Source organism: Megalobrama amblycephala, linkage group LG17, assembly GCF_018812025.1.
Source record: "Megalobrama amblycephala isolate DHTTF-2021 linkage group LG17, ASM1881202v1, whole genome shotgun sequence".
Taxonomy (NCBI): domain Eukaryota; kingdom Metazoa; phylum Chordata; class Actinopteri; order Cypriniformes; family Xenocyprididae; genus Megalobrama; species Megalobrama amblycephala.
Window position 1 is genome coordinate 11,841,721 of NC_063060.1, and position 20,871 is coordinate 11,862,591.

Sequence of the window (20,871 nt, forward strand, 5' to 3'; positions counted from 1 at the left end):
TTAATCAGCTCAGAATAAACACACATTTAAAAAACAAACCTCTGCACACACACTCACCATCTCCTGTCTCCATCAGCTCAGCATTTCCATATTTGGGAGGGGGCCTGGTTAACATGGCGACCTGTGGGCGATGAACAAAGATGGGGGCGGGGTCTGGCATGTAGCTGGTGATGTCAGGAGGCGCCGACAGACTGTCTGCAGTACACAAACAAACATGTTAACTCATCAGTGTAGTAAAATACATCATAAGCATTTACCCTAATAAATGTGATGGTTGTTATCAGTGAGATGCAAAAGTTCATGCAGATAAAACAAAGATGTATACATATCAAACAGTGCTGAGGAAGTAAACCTTTTAACTAGAATCAAAGGCCATTATTGACATTGATATATAATATGTTGATAAAATACACAAGTGGACCAAATATGAATGCACACACACCAAAACAAAGCCTTGTGTGCTGTCATCTTAAAGAGATAGTTCACACAAAAATGAAAAAGCTGTCATAATTTACTTGCCCTCATGTCATTCCAAATCTGTATGACTTTCTTTCTTCTGTAGAAAATAAATAAAGATATTCTGAAAAACGCTGGGAACCAAACAACATTGGAGCCCATTGACTTGAGACACTTCTCAAAAATTTCTTATAGTTAACAGAACAAAGTAAGTCATACAGTTTTGAACAACATATGTGAGTAAATAATGACAGCATTTTCATTTTTGTGTCAACTATCCCTTATATGTCAGACAAAAGAATCATGAAATACTGACCCTCAGAATCCAGAGACGACCATGGGCGATCTGATTGGTAGTCATTGGAGTGCTTGCCAACTATTCCATTCTCAGCAGAAACACCCATTTCTCTTAAGCCCCGCCTTTTCAGAGACAGATGAGACATCGGACCAACTGGGGGGAGAAATTAAAGGAGAGAACAGAAGTCTAAACTATAGCATTGATGTTAGCAGTGTATTTTCAAGTAAATAACTCTTTTTAATATGTGAGAAGCTGATTGGCTGATCTGAGTTGAGCATGAGGAGCTAATTGGCTGAAATTGGTTGGGCAAATAGAACTGGGTCACGTTCAAACTCAAACCGGATACGCAAAGTTTTGCTGCGGTTTCCGGGTTGAATGACACGTTTCCTGGAAACGGTGTGCAACAGGGTTTGAGATACGTTTCCTCTTGTTTGGTGGGTGTGTCAAAAATGTCAGCCCAATCCATTCAGCCGATCTCCAGGACTGGCGGACCACTTTTAGCATAGCATAGCATTTTTGAGCGAGATGCTAACGGTCTAATCAGATTCAATGAACTATGCTAAGCTATGCTAAAAGTGGTACCGCCAGTCCTGGAGATCGGCTGAATGGATTTGAAAACGGTAAAACTCCACTGTTTAACTCCCGGGTAGTTGGAAAATGAACCTATTTTCAAAAAAAGTGGAGTGTTCTTTAAAAGAGACCCAGATCAGATGCAAAAACATTCTCATTTCATATGAAGTGAGTTGAGTGCAAGGAGCTGATTAGCTTGTTTTACCTGTCTGTACGCTTGCAACGATATTCAGTCTGTGCCAGATATTTTTGAAAGCAAAATAGGAATTGGTTGACAGTGGCCTAAAAGACTAATTCTCAGTATTTGTGTTTATTTGCTGCCATGTGAGTATATGCATGCATTCTTACTGCCGTATGGGTGCATGCTGGTCTCTGCAAGTCGGGCTGCGTTGGCAGAGCTGTTGCTGTGCGACGACGATGACGATGACGTTGAAGGTGAGCCATGGAGAGCTCTGCTGATCCAGGAGTCCACACTGACACCCCCCGCCCTCCCCAGAGACCCCTCAGCATCAGAGCCAGAGGACGAGTCTGCAGAGACACAGAGAGAGAGAACAGTCTCACACACACACACTTACTCAGTGGCTCTCACACACACAAACACAGGCACATACACACACCTGGAGGTGTGTATGTGTCCATGGAGGTTTGACCGATGAGCGACCGCCGCTTGGATGGCAACAGCACAGCCATCTTTCTCTCACTGTGTCGCTCCAGCGCAGCCTGAACAGCTTCTGAGTGAACATCTGAAAGAGAGAGACCCAGTTTTTATACATACATATACAGTGCATCATGCTGAAAAGCTTCTTAAGTTTATGTATGTGTGTGTGGAATAAAGTTCTGTAGAGTTGGTCTTTTTCTAGCCTGTTCTGAGATTTATTTAGGGAGATTATTTCTTCAGTGGTCAATCCATACAGGATATACTGTCACTGGCACAGATTGCATCTAAACCCAACCACATATTCTGCAATGCTGAAATGTATTTATTACAAAAGATGCAAAAAAAAAAGTCTCGAAAGATATTCATTCATACTTATATTTTGAATTATATTTAAATTTGTATTGCATATATAGTTTTATTTTAATATTATAGTATATTTATATATTTTAAAGGTAAATGTAATAAAAATACATGTACTTCAGAAACAGAATAATAATAATAATAATACATTTTATTTATAATGCGCTTTTCTAGAACCCAAAGCGCTAAAGTTAATGTTTCCATTAAGGGGCGATATTTGTTCCTTTAAATTGACTTCCAGGTAATTTTTATAAGAACAATTTTTTCATACCTTATTAAATGTTTGCCTCAACTTTTATGCCAAATTCTTAAATTTAATCAATAAATTAAATATGATTATAACTGAATTTGATTAAAATTTAAGAAACTGCAATTACAACTGCAAATGCAAATGTAAACTGCATGAATTGTGTTATGAGATAAATAATTTAAATATACATTTTTAATATAGAAATATTAAATTATGTAAAAAATGAAACAAAACTTTTAAAAATGAAACTAAAACCATTGATATGTGTCAGCAAGTACAATTCATTCAACCGATTTGTTCAAACTGGTTCATTCAGAAACAGAGTGAATTACTGAATCATTCATTAGACCAATTCGTTCAAAAATATGAATTAATTCAGTGATGAAACACTGCTATGTTCTGCTGTGGCTTTGTTTGGAACTTTTTTCATTGGTGAAAACAGACAATATTGATAGTATTGTGTCTAAAATGTAAGTCATTTAAAGGATTAGTTCAATTCTGAATTAAAATTTACTGGTAATTTACTCACCATTGCCAGCAAGACAATTAACACTTACATTGCCCAGAAAGCTACGTAGCTTTACGAATCTTTTGTTTTGAATCAGAGGTTCGGAGCGCGAAAGTCACGTGATTTCAGTAAACGAGGCTTCGTTATGTCATAAGTGTTTTGGCAGTTTGATTTACGCTCCGAACCACTGATTCGAAACAAAAGATTCATAAAGCTTCAAGGCTTCATGAAGCAGTGTTTTGAGATCATCCATCACTAGATATTGTTGAATAAAGTCGTTATTTTGTTTTTTCGGCACACAAAAATTATTCTCGTCACTTCGTAAGATTAAGGTTGAACCACTGTAGTCACATGAACTGTTTTAAATACGTCTTTAGTAGCTTTCTGGGCATTGTAAGAGTTATTTGTCTTGCTGACGATGCAGACCACACCGAGCCATCGAATTTTATCAAAAATATCTTAATTTGTGTTTCAAAGATGAACGAAGGTCTTACGGGTGTGGAACAACATGAGGGTGAGTAATTAATGACATAATTTTCATTTTTGGGTGAACTAACCCTTTAAGCCAAATGCCCAAAAAAGCCAAAAAAGGTAAAACAATGATGTCAGATGATTTTGAAGTTGGAGGAGAAAATGAGATGGAGTTTTTCACCCTACCACGGTACTTCCGCAGTGCAAGAAAAGCATTTGTGGTTAAAAAGTATATACATTTTAATTTTTTTTTTTAAAAATGTCCTATCGTTTCACTAGACAAGACCCTTATTCCTTATTTGGGATTGTATAGAGTGCTTTGAAAAATCCTGCTGCACTGAAAAGTCCTGGAATGTTTTCCTCAAAAACCTTAATTTCTTTTTGACTGAAGAAAGAAAGACATGAACATCTTGGATAATATGGGGGTGAGTAAATTATCAGGAAATTTTAATTCAAAAGTGAACTAATGCGTTAATAATAACCTCTTGTTTATTGAACTGTTGTATTAAAGCACTATCACATTTTTAATTGCGCTGATATTCTGAAAAAATGTCTCTCTTGCTTGTCTAATATTGCTTAACTATATCATACATTATTAAAGGGGTCATGAATTGAGAAATCAACTTTTCCTTGAGCTTTTGATATATAAGAGGTCATCATACTATCCGCTTGTTAAGTCGTGACGTAAGGAACGCCGTTTCCGGGTCAAACCCTCTACTCGTTTCACTTGAGAATGCCATCGACGGCCGTTTATGAGTGCTATTTATTCATTTTAAACATCAATCATTTAAAAAAAGTTAAACATTTTAAATACTTACAGTGTACACAACAGTCTCCATGCTCACAGCGTCACAGATATTAATATTTTAACGATTTATAAAAGATGAATCATTGTCTGGCCATCTGGAATTTTGGTATGGAGATAAAGGTTATAATTATATATTTTTTTGTAGTATTACACCACATCGTGTATGTATATTAGCATTTGTTGTTTTCTTGTGGTATGGGATAGAGCGTTAGGACCCGGAAGCGCTGCCGCGTGACGTCAGACTTAACAACCGGATAAGAATATCCTGTAAGTTTCAGAACTGAAAACTTCCTTATTAGTTCAATAAAAGTTTTTATTGACACCAGGCCCATCGAACGACTGATACTGGAATGTGCCTATCTATGACATAGATAGGTGAAACCCCACCTCCGCAGAAGAAATCAACGCCTACTTCATCACTGCAACATTAGCCCCGCCCACTGGCGTGTTAGTGAGATGAGGAGGAGAGGAGAGCGATACAGCAGGACAAAAATAACATTAATTTTCAAAGGATACTAATGCTAGAAATATGTTTTTGGTTTTTTTTACAATGTGAATGTCTTAGTTGAGCTTTATTTTTTTCTATTCGGTAATCACTGTGGATTCTTTGGTAAATCAATCGCATGTCGGTGCAGGCTTTGCAAACATACTTTTATGATAATGCGACAACATGTAAGTAACTGAGTTACTCCTACTGTTCTAATGCCTGATCTGATATGTAATGATTCATGTACAGTCAGATGTTCTTTGTCTATGTGTCAGTAAATCAAACCGACTAAACAAGCAATTTCACATTGTTTCTCTTAGTAGGATGAAAATAATCTGTTATTTAAACGGTGATTAAATTATATAAAGAAAGCAATCAAAGAATGCAATCGCTGGAGCTGTCAATCAAACAGCGTGAGTTTTTCAGTGACTGAGTTCTGGACACGTGCCAAAACTTCCATTTTATTCAACAAATCTCTTAGTTATATCGTGTTTGCACTGTTAGTTATGATAAAAGCATTCATTAGTGTGCAGAAATTGAGTTGCAATGACGAGATCACTGCTTTCATGCTCTCAACATGTCTGTGATCGGCTACAATCTTTATCACTGCAACCTTTCATGCCACCATCTAAATATAATGCCATAGATCTAAATGTAATGCAGCACTTTTCACGATTAGTTAACCTTGAGAGCTGTAATAGTAAAAACGTTCTAAAAGAGAGAGTAATTTCAAATGGAAAGATGTCAGCCAATCACAGCAGCAGACACACCCCTTAAAACAGAGTGTTCAAACCAGAGGGCTAAAATCAGGGTAGCAAAAATGCCTTATTTCTAAATTATGACAATTTTTGATGTAAAAAGCATATTAACATTATAAGTGCACCCCATGAAACATTATAAAACAATAAAACAATGCAGTTCATGACCCCTTTAACATAAAAAATAAGGCATTTAAAGGCATTTTTGGGGACCTTTTTATTAATTTTGGTGGCAATTTTGCCTCAAGAGTTTGTATTATCTCTCCTGGAAATCATATTTTGTGTCTGTGTAAATCTGTGCCTTCTATCTCACCTGAGCGGTAACGTTCATCCCTTGAGCCATTGGACCGCCGCCGCTGGTAACGGAAGGATGAGGAAGACGATGAAGATGGTGTGACAGGGATGCGGCGCTCTGCCCCTACGGCAAACACAGAGGGACAAATGTAGACACACAACACAATAAAAACTTTGTGCTGCTGTGTAAAGTAAGGTATGAGTGTTACCTGGTGTTTGAGGTAGGTAAGCTTGTAAAAGTTTGGATCTTTTCTTCTCGTAGCCCTTCTGTGTGATGTCACCTGAAAAAAATATAATAAAAGGTAAATAAACTAAACTGCCATCATTGCAGCTTTTCATCAGGCACCGCAGTGGATAAAAATGCCCTCCAAGATAGCCAATGGATAGCCATTCAATCACTAAAATCGTTGCATACAAGACACAACATGGATGGAGCATCAACGAACCTTAAACAATTAACATATGGGCTAAAGAGGGCGTTCAACAGAATATTTCACTGCCTGATGTCAATTAGATGTCAACTTTTCTTTTAGAATCTTTATTTTTAAGACCACGTAGACATTGGGACCCCAATGTCACTTCATGTTCAAATTGTTGAATTTTACCCATTTTCAATGGTCACAAAACAAATGTAGGTAACTTTTTAAACAGACTGAAATATATAGGGCCTTAAAAATTAAGATTTCAAAAGGAAAGTTTATTAAGAATGAGAATCTAGAAGGATGTTAACATATCTTAAATACTTTTAGAGTTGCAGGCATGCAAACTTTGGAAAAGGAATATTTATGGCACTCAGGTATGTTCTAGGCAATTAGATGATAGAAAAACACGAGATACATTTCTAGTTTCAACATTATTTGTTTTTTAGATATTCCTCTTTTAAAAAAAGTATGAGCTGTATGTTGCAAAGTGACCCACATTTGGTTTTTAACCACTGAAAATGTGTACAATTTACCAATTTATACTTGGAGCCACATTTAGATCTCCATATCTCTGGGATTGAACCATCGAGAGCCTTTAAAATAAAGATACCAAAAGAAAAGTTTAAGAACCAGAATCTAAAAGGATATGATTGAGTTACAGGCATGCAAACTTGCAACAACAACAAAAAAAAAAAAACACAAGAAGTGCTTTTTAACATATTTCAACTGTCACTGCTGGCATATAATGAAACAAAGATTGCTAAAGTCAACAGATTTTACTAACAGACCTTCCAATCTCTGTGTAAAGATAAAATAATGATGCTGCCATCTTTCTAAAGTCATTTTTACACCCCTGTAAATTGGCTCCAAATCTCAGGTGAAAATTGTCATTTTGACCTCCCCTCTACAAAATAGTGGATTACTCAGTAAATATACATCTGTGGCATTTAATATTTTGGCTTTCATCACTATTTATGTTTGTCTTTCAACAGACAAAATATTAACAAAATCAAACATTTGAGCCGGGGACCTGGGACCTCTGGTTGATTTGACACAGAATGACCCTACAGTATTATTGCATTTTAAATCACAATAACATTTAGATTTTTTTTCTCCCAAAAAAAAAAAAAAAGATTTGCAACCCTAAGTGACACATTTAGGTGTAAATGAAAAGTCGGATAGTAATATGATTATTCAAAATGCAAGTGATGAAATGTAACTTAATACCCCTATAGACTTCTGTGTGCAATACAGCTGAATACACAGTGGAACACAGAATTACTGAAAGTAGCTTAATGCTCCTCAAATTAATATTTTAAACTCTGAATCTTTTCCTGAATGATTCTGTGTTGACTGAGTTAGTGTGGCTGACAGATACTAGTAAACAAACACAAGTCTAAACATGCTGCGTGCCTGCATCCCAAAATAATATCACAAATGATATCCGTGGCAACATAGGTGTGGTGGCCCCCCCAGAGACCCACAGGAAATGAAGGCACGGAGGCCCTGTTCTCATGAGACTCCCCCTCCATTATGAGGGAGTGAGAGAGAGAAAATCTGAACTTTAAATACATTTCTGCATTCAAGAGAATGTTTGATTGTACACAGACCTGGAGGGGAAAACCAGAAAACGTCACACCATAAACTGGGTTATTAGGTCAGTCTGCACTGAGCTTTACATAATATACATGCACAAAGACAAGATAACATATGCACATACTGAAACCTGAGCAGACGCACACACACATAATCAAATCAAATCCAAGATAACATATGCATTCTCATGAGTGCTTGCGCACATATACGCACAACTGAACACAAGCTCCGTGGCCACTTTATTAGATACGGCTGCTTGTCAAAGCAAACAACCAAACATGTGGCTGTTAAGTCCATTTAGAAAGCATGCAGATTTCACTGCGATGCTTTAGTTGCTTTCGGGCTATCGGATCATTAGAATCGGCACGTAATGGCAAGTGATCTGAGCAAATGAGTGTGGGAGGATTGTTGATGCAAGGTTTCTCAGAAATATTTGACCTTGTGGGATTTACATGCTTGGATTCAGAGAGAATGCTGTGTGAATTTAGCCAGATCTGTGAGAGAAAACACCTTGTTAAACAGAGCTCAAGGCAGCCGCTGGTACAGCTCTCTTTAAAACACTGTTGTGCAAAAAGGGGTTTTCTGAAATGCACCACATGTCAAAGCTTAGAGCACTGAAAGGCCCATGAAAGGTCCATTAAATAATGTGTGTGCAAATAAAGATTTGTCTAAAACTCCTTGAGAAATATAGAGAGAAAATGGCTGACGTAGATTAGTGTTTAAAAGAATGAGGTCAGTAAGATTTTCTTTTTAAAGGGTTAGTTCACCCAAAAATGAAAATTGTCATTTATTACTCACTCTTATGCCGTTCCACAACCGTAGGACATTCGTTCCTCTTCAGAACACAAATTAAGATATTTTTGATAAAATCCAATGGCTCAGTGAGGCCTCCATTGCTAGTAAGATAATTAACACTTTTAGATGTCCAGAAAAGTTCTAAAGACATATTTAAAACAGTTCATGTTTGGTTCAGTGGTTCAACCTTAATGTTATGAAGCAATGAGAATACTTTTTGTGCTCCAAAAAAACAAAATAACAACTATATCTTGTGATGGCCAATTTCAAAATACTGCTTCATGAAGCTTTACGAATCTTTAGTTTCGAATCAGTGGTTCGGATCCCATATCAAACTGCCAAAGTCACTATTGAAGTTTCGAAACACTTATGACGTAACGAAGCCTCGTTTCACGTGACTTTGGCGCTCCGAACCACTGATTCAAAACAAAAGATTCGTAAAGCTTCAAAGCAGTGTTTTGAAATCGGCCATCACTAGAGATATTGTTAAAAAGCCGTTATTTTGGGGGTTTTTAGCGCACAAAAAGTATTCTCGTCGCTTCATAACATTAACACTGTACTCACATGAACTGTTTTAATATGTCTTTAGTAGCTTCATGGGCATCTGAAAGTGTTAATTATCTTGCTGGCAATGGAGGCCTCACTGAGCCATCGAGTTTTCATCAAAAATATCTTAATTTGTGTTACAAAGGTCTTACGGTGTGGAATGACTTGAGGGTAAGTAATTAAATGATAGAATTTTCATTTTTGGGTGAATTAACCCCTTAAGACATTTTATACTTATTTCTGCCATAGAGCACCAACAAAAATGGTCGAGAACCCACGGAAAAACACAAGATATGGAGAGTGTGTACCTACTGGCAGAAACATACATTGGCGCCCTAATGATTTCTGCATTAAACTGATCAAATGTCACAGCAAGGACATTTATAATGTTACAAAAGAGCACATTACAGAAAGATCCTAACTTTAGAATCCTATCTTATCTGTTTGTTAACCATGGCAATTTCAGTTAGAACCTCATTTAGGACAAAAGCTATTACAGAATGACATTTCTTAAGTGCATTATCTTATCTTAACTACAGATAGGAAAAGGGTATTACAGAAGCATCCTAACTTGACAAAAAATCCTAAAAACTGTCTTAACTTTAGGACAACCCCGCTGGTGTCCTAACTTCAAAATTATTTGAAAGCCAGCTGTAAAAATCACATAACAATAGCCCTGTCTGAGAATGGCATCACATTTATTAATGATGTTTGATGGTGGAAAGACTTTTTGAACACCCAAATGATGTGCTGCACTTTGATGATAAAACACTGATAAATGATTACAGACTACCATGAAATATAATGATAGGCTTTGCCTTTTTCTACCAAGCTTATCAAAACTTCTCTTTCTGCAGCACTTAATTAAAAGCACACCTATTTTGTTTCTCCATTTTAATCCCTAGTGTTTACAGCTGCTCGGGCGTCGTTAGTTGCATGGTAACAAACCTGACAGCTGATTACCGAACTGTATGGCCAAGAATTAAGGCCAAAAAGTTCTATCTTGGTCTCATCAGACCAGAGAATCTTATTTCTCACCATCTTTGCAAACTCCATGCGGGCTTTCATGTGTCTTGCACTGATGAGAGGCTTCCGTCAGGCCACTCTGCCATAAAGCCCTGACTGGTGGAGGGCTGCAGTGATGGTTGACTTTCTACAACTTTCTCCCATCTCCCGACTGCATCTCTGGAGCTCAGCCACAGTGATCTTTGAGTTCTTCTTTACCTCTCTCACCAAGGCTCTTCTCCCCCAATAGCTCAGTTTGGTCGGACGGCCAGCTCTAGAAAGGGTTCTGGTCATCCCAAACATCTTCCATTTAAGGATTATGGAGGCCACTGTGCTCTTAGAAACCTTAAGTGCAGCAGAAATTTTTTTGTAACCTTGGCCAGATCTGTGCCTTGCCACAATTCTGTCTCTGAGATCTTCAGGCAGTTCCTTTGACCTCATGATTCTCATTTGCTCTGACATGCACTGTGAGCTGTAAGGTCTTATATAGACAGGTGTGTGGCTTTCCTAATCAAGTCCAATCAGTATAATCAAACACAGCTGGACTCAAATGAAGGTGTAGAACCATCTCAAGGATGATCAGAGGAAATGGACAACACCTGAGTTAAATATATGAGTGTCACAGAAAAGGGTCTGAATACTTAGGACCATGTGATATTTCAGTTTTTCTTTTTTAATAAATCTGCAAAAATGTCAACAATTCTGTGTTTTTCTGTCAATATGGGGTGCTGTGTCTACATTAATGAGGAAAAAAATTAACTTAAATGATTTTAACAAATGGCTGCAATATAACAAAGAGTGAAAAATTTAAGGGGGTCTGAATACTTTCCGTACCCACTGTATTTAGTTAAGACCTAAGATAGAAAGTTTCTGTAATTCTCCTCCTGGAGAGCATAAGAGATTTCTTTAAAAAAACATTTAGATTTGAGACTTAACGATCTTGGCAAATCTGAGCTCCTAAAGCTTTAAACTCAAAAGAACTATTCATTCACAAATCAGATATCGCTACTTCTCTCCAATACTCCCATGAACACCAAGAGCTAGAGAACAAACATCACAATTGACTTGGATTTTCATTTGGCCTCAAGGAATGCTGTCAGCATCTTGCTAAATCCAGGTTATATTCAACATCTGGGTTGTTTAGGAAGATAGAGAGTGTCCTACCCAGCTGTAGGAGGACCTCAGACAAGCTTGTAAAATCTGGTATAGACCCACAGCCAAAGATTCTGAACTGCTGTGTCCCGTCAGTTCAGCTTGCAGCAGTGATCAACACAAGAAGGGCATGATAAAATCAGTTTAATAGTAATTTATAGTCGTTCAGACTTAAGGTGTGACAATCATCTGGCCTTAAACTCCTCTGATTATTGATTGTTCATTTTTAATAGCATGCAGATTGCTTTCTTACTGTATGTAGGTTCAGGGAAACATTTTGTCTGGGTTGTGTAACAAAATGATTAATCTGAGTGTAACTGGAAATGATGATTTGCTATAATCGTTTGTTTCAGCTCTAAAAAAGATCAGTAATCATGTGAAATTATGCATGATGATGACCTTAAGTAGACTATCTTCAATCATATTATTGTGATTAAAAACTATTACATTTATTTTAATTATTTCAAAACTGAATGAACCCCAAATCCATCCATTTTAAGAATTCCTTTAATTCATGAAATTGCATGATATTTCTGTTGTACAGAAGATGACCCCTCTGAACTTCAGTATCTGGCTGATGTTCTGCAGGTTTCTCGTTTAGAGATGTAAGACTAGCAGGTGAGAGCTTAACCGCCCAAACTAATGCCAACACCATCATAAACAGAATAATAAAACTGTATGTAGGTCAAGTCTTACACAAACACACACACACACACACACACACACACAGCTCTGAGATCGCCTGAAGCTCTAGATGAATGCAAAAGCATGGAAATTAGGGGAGAACTAAATTCTTTAGAGGCAGGGAGTATAAAATTCCCTCTAAAACAACAACATTTATGATTACATCAACTAATATAAAACTCCCATTAATAATTATAATAAAGAGAAATGGGAGCTCTTTGCAGCAGTAAGCTGCATATGTGTGTGTGTGTGTGTATATATATATATATATATATACACATGTGTGTGTGTGTGTGTGTGTGTGTGTGTGTGTGTGTGTGTGTGTGTGTGTGTGCGCGCGTTTTTGTGACATATCAGGACACAAATGTGTATTATGACATGGGTATGACATGGGTATTACAAAAAGAGGTGACTTATGAGGACATTATCCCATGTCCCCACTTCTCAAAAGGGTTATAAATCATACAGAATGAATTTTTGTGAGAAAGTACAAGTGTGCACAGTTTCCTGTGATGGTTAGGTTTAGGGGTAGGGCTAGTGTAGGGTGATAGAAAATACAGTTTGTACAGTCTAAAAACCATTACGCCTATGGAATGTCCCCACAATTCACAAAAACGAACATGTGTGTGTGTGTGTGAGAGAGAGAGAGAGCGAGAGAGCGAGAGAGAGAGAGAGAGAGAGAGAGAGAGAGAGAGAGAATGAATAAAAATAGCATCATGACAGGCTTTTGGACAGCTGCAGTTGTGGAAAGAGTAACTTCCCATGACAACCCCCCAATAAACACACACACACACACACACACACACACACACACACACACACACACACACACACACACACGCACACACACATCAAGTATTAAAGGTTATGAGTCTAGCTGTTCACTTAATAAACATTATGACAGCAAACATTACAAATGGACGCTCATAGATCTCATTTACATATATCAAAAATATTTATTGTTGGAAAGTGCCCATTGGTCTATTGGAAAGAATAGTAAAACATCTTAATTTGTGCCATTTCTACATTTTTATTAGCTCTATGAATGTAGACTTGAATGTTCAAGAATGTTTCCCAACCAGAGTTTCCCAAACTTGAGTTGATAAAAACCTAAAATGTATTTAAATCATAAAAATGTAAAACTGAAATAAATACATAATTTCAAAATAAAACACTTACTAAAAAAAAGAAACACTTTATTTGTTTACCTGACATCAGAGAACCATTAACGTGAAAGTAAATTACTGAAATGTTACGGAAAAATATATTTTCAAAGGAGTTCGGCTGACAAAAAGTGATTTGAGGGTTTGTGAATCCCTGATTTGGACAAAATAACAGGAAAGCAGGGAAAAACAACCCAAATGAGACTCACGTCTCTTCTGAAGATGAATGAAAAGCAGCTTCACTCAGCCAAACAGACCTGCTTCACACTGAACAGTCCATATACACTGGCCATAGAAACTACAACAAACCCTGTTTACTGGCACCTCGACATTCACGAGAGTGCAATTACTGAATCAGGCAGTGAAAAACATATTCAAAACATAATAACCAGAAGAACATTAAAGCATTACAACCGAGCCAAACAAAGACAAGTTGAGCCAATAAATCTTGTTTTAGGCTTCAAACTGCCTTGTGCTGCAACACAGAACAACTCTGTTTGTAGTACAAGCTGGTTGAAAGCAGGAATGGTAAGGGCGAAGGGCTTACTAATAGTTCAGTCAAGGTGAATGGTGAGTCCTAGAGTGGAGACGGTGAATCTTGTCTTAAAGGAATCATTTTGCCTTTATTTATAAAACGGTTAGTTCCTGTCCTTGATTCTAATTGGTCAATAGCTGTGTTTTATTCACGATAAAACACGGTTATGACCGCTTCACCCAACGGTTCTGTGTATCACTACACAACACCCTTAGCAACCTCTCTTAGCAACGTAAACCATTTGTTCTCAGTTGATATTGTTCATTGAGGCTTAATGTATTATGTAGAAGAGTATTGTGATAAAGAGGTCGAGTGAGCGAGTTTATTACCTGCATTTAGATTTAGCATTTTCCTTCAGGTCAGTCCTATGTTCATAATAAAAAATCTATTTAAATGTATTATCTTGTCCTTTTAACAGTTAAGGGGTTTTCCCATGACTGACAGCGCTAGTCAAAGCATTTGTCAGTTGCATCTTGTTCCGTGTTCACAACAATTCAGTCTTTTCAATATAAAAGTCTTCGCTACTGACTGAAACACTCATAAAAACAGTCTTTGCCGCCATCTAATTGCGTAATAATGTAACTTCTGTTGCTGTTCATGGTCAGGGACTATTTTTCTAGCGGAAGGAAGACTTTAGTGAAACTTTACTTCATGAAAGTTGCACTGATACATATTTCTGGCTTTAATATTTGTATTGTGTGGTAACCATTTTATAAAAGCAATAAGGGACTTGAGGATAGTGCTGTATCGTGAATATGTCACAGCTGAAGGGGTTGCAGGCACTAACAACGCCCTTCAGCCGTGACTTATTCACAATACAGCACAATACCTTATTGCTTACTTACTAACCATCACGTTGTTCCAAACCTGCATTTTTCTTCTGTAGAACAGAAAAGATTCATTTTTTGAAGGATATTCGAGCTCTTCTTTTCAATATAATGAAGGTGAATGAAGGTTCAGAGGCTGTTAAGCTTCAAAATAACAATAAAAGTGATCCATACAACTCATGCACTATATTGCAAGTCTTTTAAAGCCATACAGTGTTTTGTGTGAGGAACAGACAAAATTCATTATTATTTCACTGAAAATCTTGAATCTCTTGATTTTATTGGCACATTCATGAGAGAAATAACAATGTCCAATTAATTTATCCAGTTCACAAAATAACACTAAATGATTAATTTTTGATTAAATCCTGATTTGGTTCACGAGTAGTCAAGTTCACTGACAATTAATTTACTCAATGATCCATTCTTTACAGTCTCAATGATTAACAGCCCACTGGAGGGTAAGATGTCAGTAAATTACTTGAACTTCAGTCCTTTCATCTCATACTGTTAAAATAGTATCATACGACTTTAGAAGACTTGGAATATGCTTTTGTCTCCTCCTTGAAAGCTCCATTTTGCAGTCATTGTAATTACAAAGAAAGTCCTACAGGTCTGGAACGACGATGATAGGATTTCTTATGGGGTGGTGAAATATCACTATAAAGGTGAACTGCAAAGTCTTTGGGCCTTTTAATGATGTTCTGAAAATTTGACCTACCTGCTCAGCTCAGGATGACCTTCCAGTAGTTTAAACTGTCATGTTTACTAGTACAACAAGGGTAGCACCGCAAAGTATGGCAGTACTAACCCACACGCCTCATCCTAAAATGACACCAAAATAATAATTGCCTTCAAACCGGTTTCCCTACCATCCATTATTTGGTCAAACAGGTAGTCCTCCCCCAAACTTGTGCAATTGGTTGAGCTAATGCTGCTAAGTCAGGCCACTCAAACGAACAGAGTAATGTTTTGATAAAACCACAATGTTTACACTTTTCAGCAAGTAAACCCACAAATGGTTTACTTAAAGTTTCAGCACATTCAACTGAGAAAATATTAGGCTAGTGAAAAATTTAAATCACACACACTTCTCCTTTAAAGGGATGGTTCACCCAAAAATGAAAATTCTGTCATCATTTATTCAATCAAGCTCTAAAAATGGCAAAAAAAAAAAAAACACTATAAAAGCATAATAAAAGTAGTCCATATGACTTGTGTACTATATTCTAAGTCTTCTGAAGCCGTTTGCTGACATATGTAAACAGTGATAATTTTGCCAGTAACCTTATGTATATACCATACTAACACCTCTAAACACACACACACACACAAGTAGAAAGTGTCATTCTAACACACACCCATATTTACACACAGTCCTGTTTGCAATAATTCCAATAAAGCTGCTCACCAATGGAATTTGATTAGAACATACAGAACCAGATTATTTTTGGTAGAAACAAAATAAACCAGAAGCAGAAAAAGCAACATTTCTCTTTACAAAAAAGTCATATTATCAGTTTGATAAAACTACAACAAACACTTGTCAGTTATCAAAATCAGACCACATAAATACACGATTATATTCTGCATGTGTGCATTAGTGTAAGTATATGTTACTATGATCAGATGAAGACACTAATCCTCCAGAATGACTCTTCTGCCCCCATAAGCCTTTGTCCGTAGAACCAATCTGAACACAGTATGATAGACCATGAACCAATGAAACAATTGCCTGTGGCAAGACAGCCAATCAGATGACAGCATGCGTGGAAACTAGGCCAGAAGCCAAAGCAACAGAACAGTGACAACAGATGCCCCCATCCATATACACAAATAGGATATTGTAATATACGACAAGCTTATAAATGCACGTCACACATGCTAATTTATTCAAACATATTAGATGCTGAACATATGCATGTTGACATATTGTAGTCTGAAGTACACAATAAAAAGCTCTAAAACATAATGCATTTTGGGAAACATCCCCCCCCCCCCCTTAAGGGGTTAGTTCACTCAAAAATGAAAATTCTTTCATTAATTACTCCCCCTCATGTTGACTTTCGGGCATCTTCGGAACACAAATGAAGATATTTTTAATGAAATCTGCGCTATTTCTGTCCCTCCATTGACAGCTACGCAAATACCACTTTGAAACTTCAAATCCATATGAATCGAGTGGTTTAGTCCAAATTTTCTGAAGAGACTTGATCACTTTATATGATGAACAGTTTGAATTTAGGCTTTTATTCAAATAAACATTTATCAGCGAACATAAACAAGCTCAACCAAACCTGCTTGACACACAAAAACAAAACTCTTGCAGAAGCTCAAATGTGCTGCATAATAGATGAGAACGAACCTCATTGGTTCTCGTGCAAGTCAACCGAACATGATTCTCACAACTGATGTTTGAGTCGATGAATGTTTATATGTGAATAAAAGCCTAAATTAAATCTGTTCAGTGTATTAAATGATTGTGTATTTCAGAAAATTTGGACTAAACCACTCAATTCATATGGATTAGTTTTACAATCTTTTTATGCACTTTTAAGTATCCTAGCCCACTCATCGGACTGGGTCAGGAGTCAATGGGAACATTCTGAACTCCTGAACTGTTTGTACTGGAATAAACATCATGATGGATTATTTAATATCTGATTGAAGTACACAAAATAACAGAGCGCTGTCTCGTGTGCACAGGGACGGCGGTAGATGTGGCCTAATAAGGGGAATCATCATTCTCTGGGTCTCTCTGTTAGAAGAAATGATGCAATCTACATGAAACATAAACCACAAAACACAGACCCCCTTCTGCACTAACTGGCCATGTGGCACCACTGTCTTCATGAACGCGATTAACTCATTACAGCAATGGTGTGACATGCTACATTCATCTAAAACTATTTTGAACTAATTTCCCATTTCTCGTAAAATTATTATACAGGCAGTTTTTTCTTTTTTTATATATACAAGCAGCTTTACATTGAGAGATTATATGGAATACTTGTCAAATTGCAGGCAAAATTTCAAAGAGTCCACAGACTGGGGTGAAGTGAAAAAAATGCAGAAAACCTTTTTTTTTTTAATTAAAAACACATTTTGACATGTGGTCAAAAACTGTTACTTCGCTCACTTGTATGAGCTTTTCTGTAAAGCGGCTTTGAAATTATATTTTCTATGAAAAAGTGCTGAACAAATACATTTGAATTACTATTGTATGTTTCTCTATTCTCCAATACTGGTTTAAAAACAATATACAGTTAACTTAATACAATAAAATATTTTTCAGATAATATTTCATTGATTTTGCTTTCGTACAGTAAAAAAAGTTAATATTTTGAAAACAAGCTGTTTTTTAAAACTGAAATAGGTTCAGTTTAAAACCTTAATAGTTTACGAAAGATTCCCTCACAATAGGATTTTTATATTTTTAAGTTTAAAACCCCTTATCAAGGATGGTCAAAATTCATGGTGGTCATAAAAACATTTACATTGACCCCATGAAAATGTTTTTATGACCATCATGCATTTTGAATAGTACTTACATGTATATTTAAGCTATCAAATATCTCATATGGTTTCTCATTTAATATCATAGTGTGTGTGTGTGTGTGTGAGTGTGTGTGTGAGAGAGAGAGAGAGATGCAGTGGGTGTTTAAAACTTTACGAGCAAGCGCATTAATTGCAAAATGCAGAACAAATAGCCAGATGAATATCCCAATGCTTTAAACACTCTAGCTTCACTTATAACCGATTTACGTGCCCTATATATTCACAAAGGCGGTGGCCGTGTTATGAACAGTTCACTGGAATGGAGAATGGAAACAGAATATGAGAGAGAGAGAGAGCGCGAGAGAAAGTGAGTGAGAGAGGGAGACTTTAAATTCCACAAGACACATCTCCCTTCATACACCCCAGCAGCAACGTATTAAAAGTGCATAATAATATGCATTTCTGTCCTCATCCAAGGTCACCGGAACCTCTCTGTCCGGTTCTGCAAACGTAAACACGCGCTCACTTAAATCTGATACATGTATCGAGCGCGCTGACCCGTTCATCTCTCCTTATGTCGTTCACTTTCTCCCTCCCTGACCGGGCAAACGAGCAGCTACTCACCCTCTGATAGCTCCAGCTCGAGCTCCGCGAGCCGCGCGCGCACCTCCAGCGGCAGCGGTAACGAATCACGGTCTGCCATTGCGACTCCAACACATCCGAGCCTTGGTGCCTCGCTGTGTCTCACGAGCACACGGTGTCAAACGTATATTTCAGGGTGCAAAAATAGACCGCATGAGTGTGAACGCGGGTGGACAGCGAGCAGAAGCGTTACTGGAGACCCGTCATAACCGGTCGGGTTTTTTTTTCGGTTTTCGGTTACGCTCGGCTTCCTTCTGATTCCAGATTGTAGTGGTGCACAGCAGCGAAGCTGCCCGTGTTTCCACTGCGGTGCCACTGTGCCCGCTGATGCCGTCGCGCTCACGTGACCACAGTGCTCGTTCAAACGCAGAAGAGAGCGACAGTGCGCGCGCGCACCGACTGTAACGGAAAGCGGCATCTGTGTGAAGATATAACGACCTACAGTGCCATTAAACACGCCCCGGTGATGTGCGTCAATATGATATATATCGAATAGATTCCCATCTCATTGAATTTCGATAAGGCCTATCATCCATTTTATGAGAAGTTGTAGTGTAAGAAAGAGAATAAAAGTACAATTAATTAACGATTCCATCACATTTTCACTCTCCTATATCATTACAGTACTGAAACATTTACTTTATTATCTAAACAGAAAATATACTCGATCTATTTATTTAATGCTAGTTGTTTTTATTTAGTTAATGTTTTAATATTAACAATTAATCATTGTTTTTTCATGTGTATTATATGTTTTGTTTGATATATTATTTTACTAGTTTTTACAGGACATATGAGGAACTTTTAAAATGGTTATGATGCCTCCTGCTGGTGCGTGGTGGTATGACATCAAAGCAGGCAAATCAAAAAGCTAATAGTTCATAGTCAAAATTTGCATCTTCAACTCAAATTGAGTTTGATTGCTTAATAGGATGTTTTAAATGCTTTATTTTGTTTACATTTATGCATCTGGCTTTTATCCAAAGCAATTTACATTTCATTAAAAAAACTTGTACATTCTGATTCATTTGTTTTCCTGTATTTCTGCAGACATTGCCTCTCATCTTTCTCAGTACTGTTGATATAGTTTGATGCGCTTTTCCAGTTCCTTAGATTGTTGTTTCAGACTATGGAAGCAGGATAAAAATCTTCTGACATGTTTGCACTGATCCCAGTCAAGGAAGCAGCACTGGACAAAGTCACAGTGTAGGCATGAAAAACACATAGATGTAGTAATTAGGTCTACTTTTATTTGGGTTTTCAAATGAATTGTGTTGCTTTGGTCAGTTAGGTTCTACTAAAATAAACATCCATTTAAATCACAGCAGCTTTCTCACCAAAGTTATGCCTGCAACAAAATCATTAGTAACAAAAGATTTGTAAAGAAAGATCCAGGCAGGATTTGGATCTATACCGTTTTATTACCTGTGGTAAGCAAGCATAGGTGTAATTTGCGGGTGGGACAGGTGGAACATGTCCCTGCCACTTTTTGCCAGGGTCAATATTGTCCCCACCACTTTTTGAAACATATCACAGCACGGATGTATCTAATACAAAAGAAACATCTCTAGTTGATTAGCAATTCATTCGTTTGTGTTAAATAATAGACGATCTGGCGCTTGGATGTGTTGTTTTTGAAATCATGTTGAATGCTCGTGCACACGCTTCAATCTATCGACCGGAGACTCTATTCGTTCCGGTGAAATCACAAAACAAAATGCACATAAATGTGTCCCTGCTCTTGATATACAATAACTGATGATTCTTTGGTTTTAATGAGAAAAAAAATAAAAACTAATAAAAAAAAATCATACAAGGGCAGATTAGAACCCAGAACCTCTGGCACGCTGAACAAAAACTCTACCACAAGTCCACCAGGACAATCTAATATAAAAGTCTAATAATGTAAATACTATCAAGACTAACAATATATTGTATTATAGTAGCTAGATGTAAGGAAGAAACTATCATATTAAACATGAGGTCTATGTCAATACATTTTTTTGCATTTATTATTGTAATAATACAATACACCCCCCACCACCACACACATTCCTGTCCCACCCACTTTTTAAAACAGAGTTACGC

General features: G+C 37.1%; 1 protein-coding gene across 2 annotated transcripts in view; it reads right to left on the bottom strand.

The window, feature by feature from the left end:
• The window catches only part of dip2cb (disco-interacting protein 2 homolog Cb), a 48,272-nt gene extending 29,084 nt beyond the window's left edge, over positions 1–19,188 (bottom strand). For both annotated transcript variants that reach the window (XM_048164005.1, XM_048164004.1), the window contains exons 1-7: positions 18,766–19,188; positions 6,128–6,199; positions 5,938–6,042; positions 1,942–2,067; positions 1,673–1,852; positions 773–907; positions 58–195 (exon numbers count right to left, since the gene is read on the bottom strand). In XM_048164005.1, coding sequence (XP_048019962.1) covers positions 58–195; positions 773–907; positions 1,673–1,852; positions 1,942–2,067; positions 5,938–6,042; positions 6,128–6,199; positions 18,766–18,844 — 835 coding nt within the window. In that variant the 5' untranslated portion in view covers positions 18,845–19,188. The remainder of the gene's footprint in view (positions 1–57; positions 196–772; positions 908–1,672; positions 1,853–1,941; positions 2,068–5,937; positions 6,043–6,127; positions 6,200–18,765) is intronic.
• Between the last annotated feature and the right edge of the window lie 1,683 nt (positions 19,189–20,871).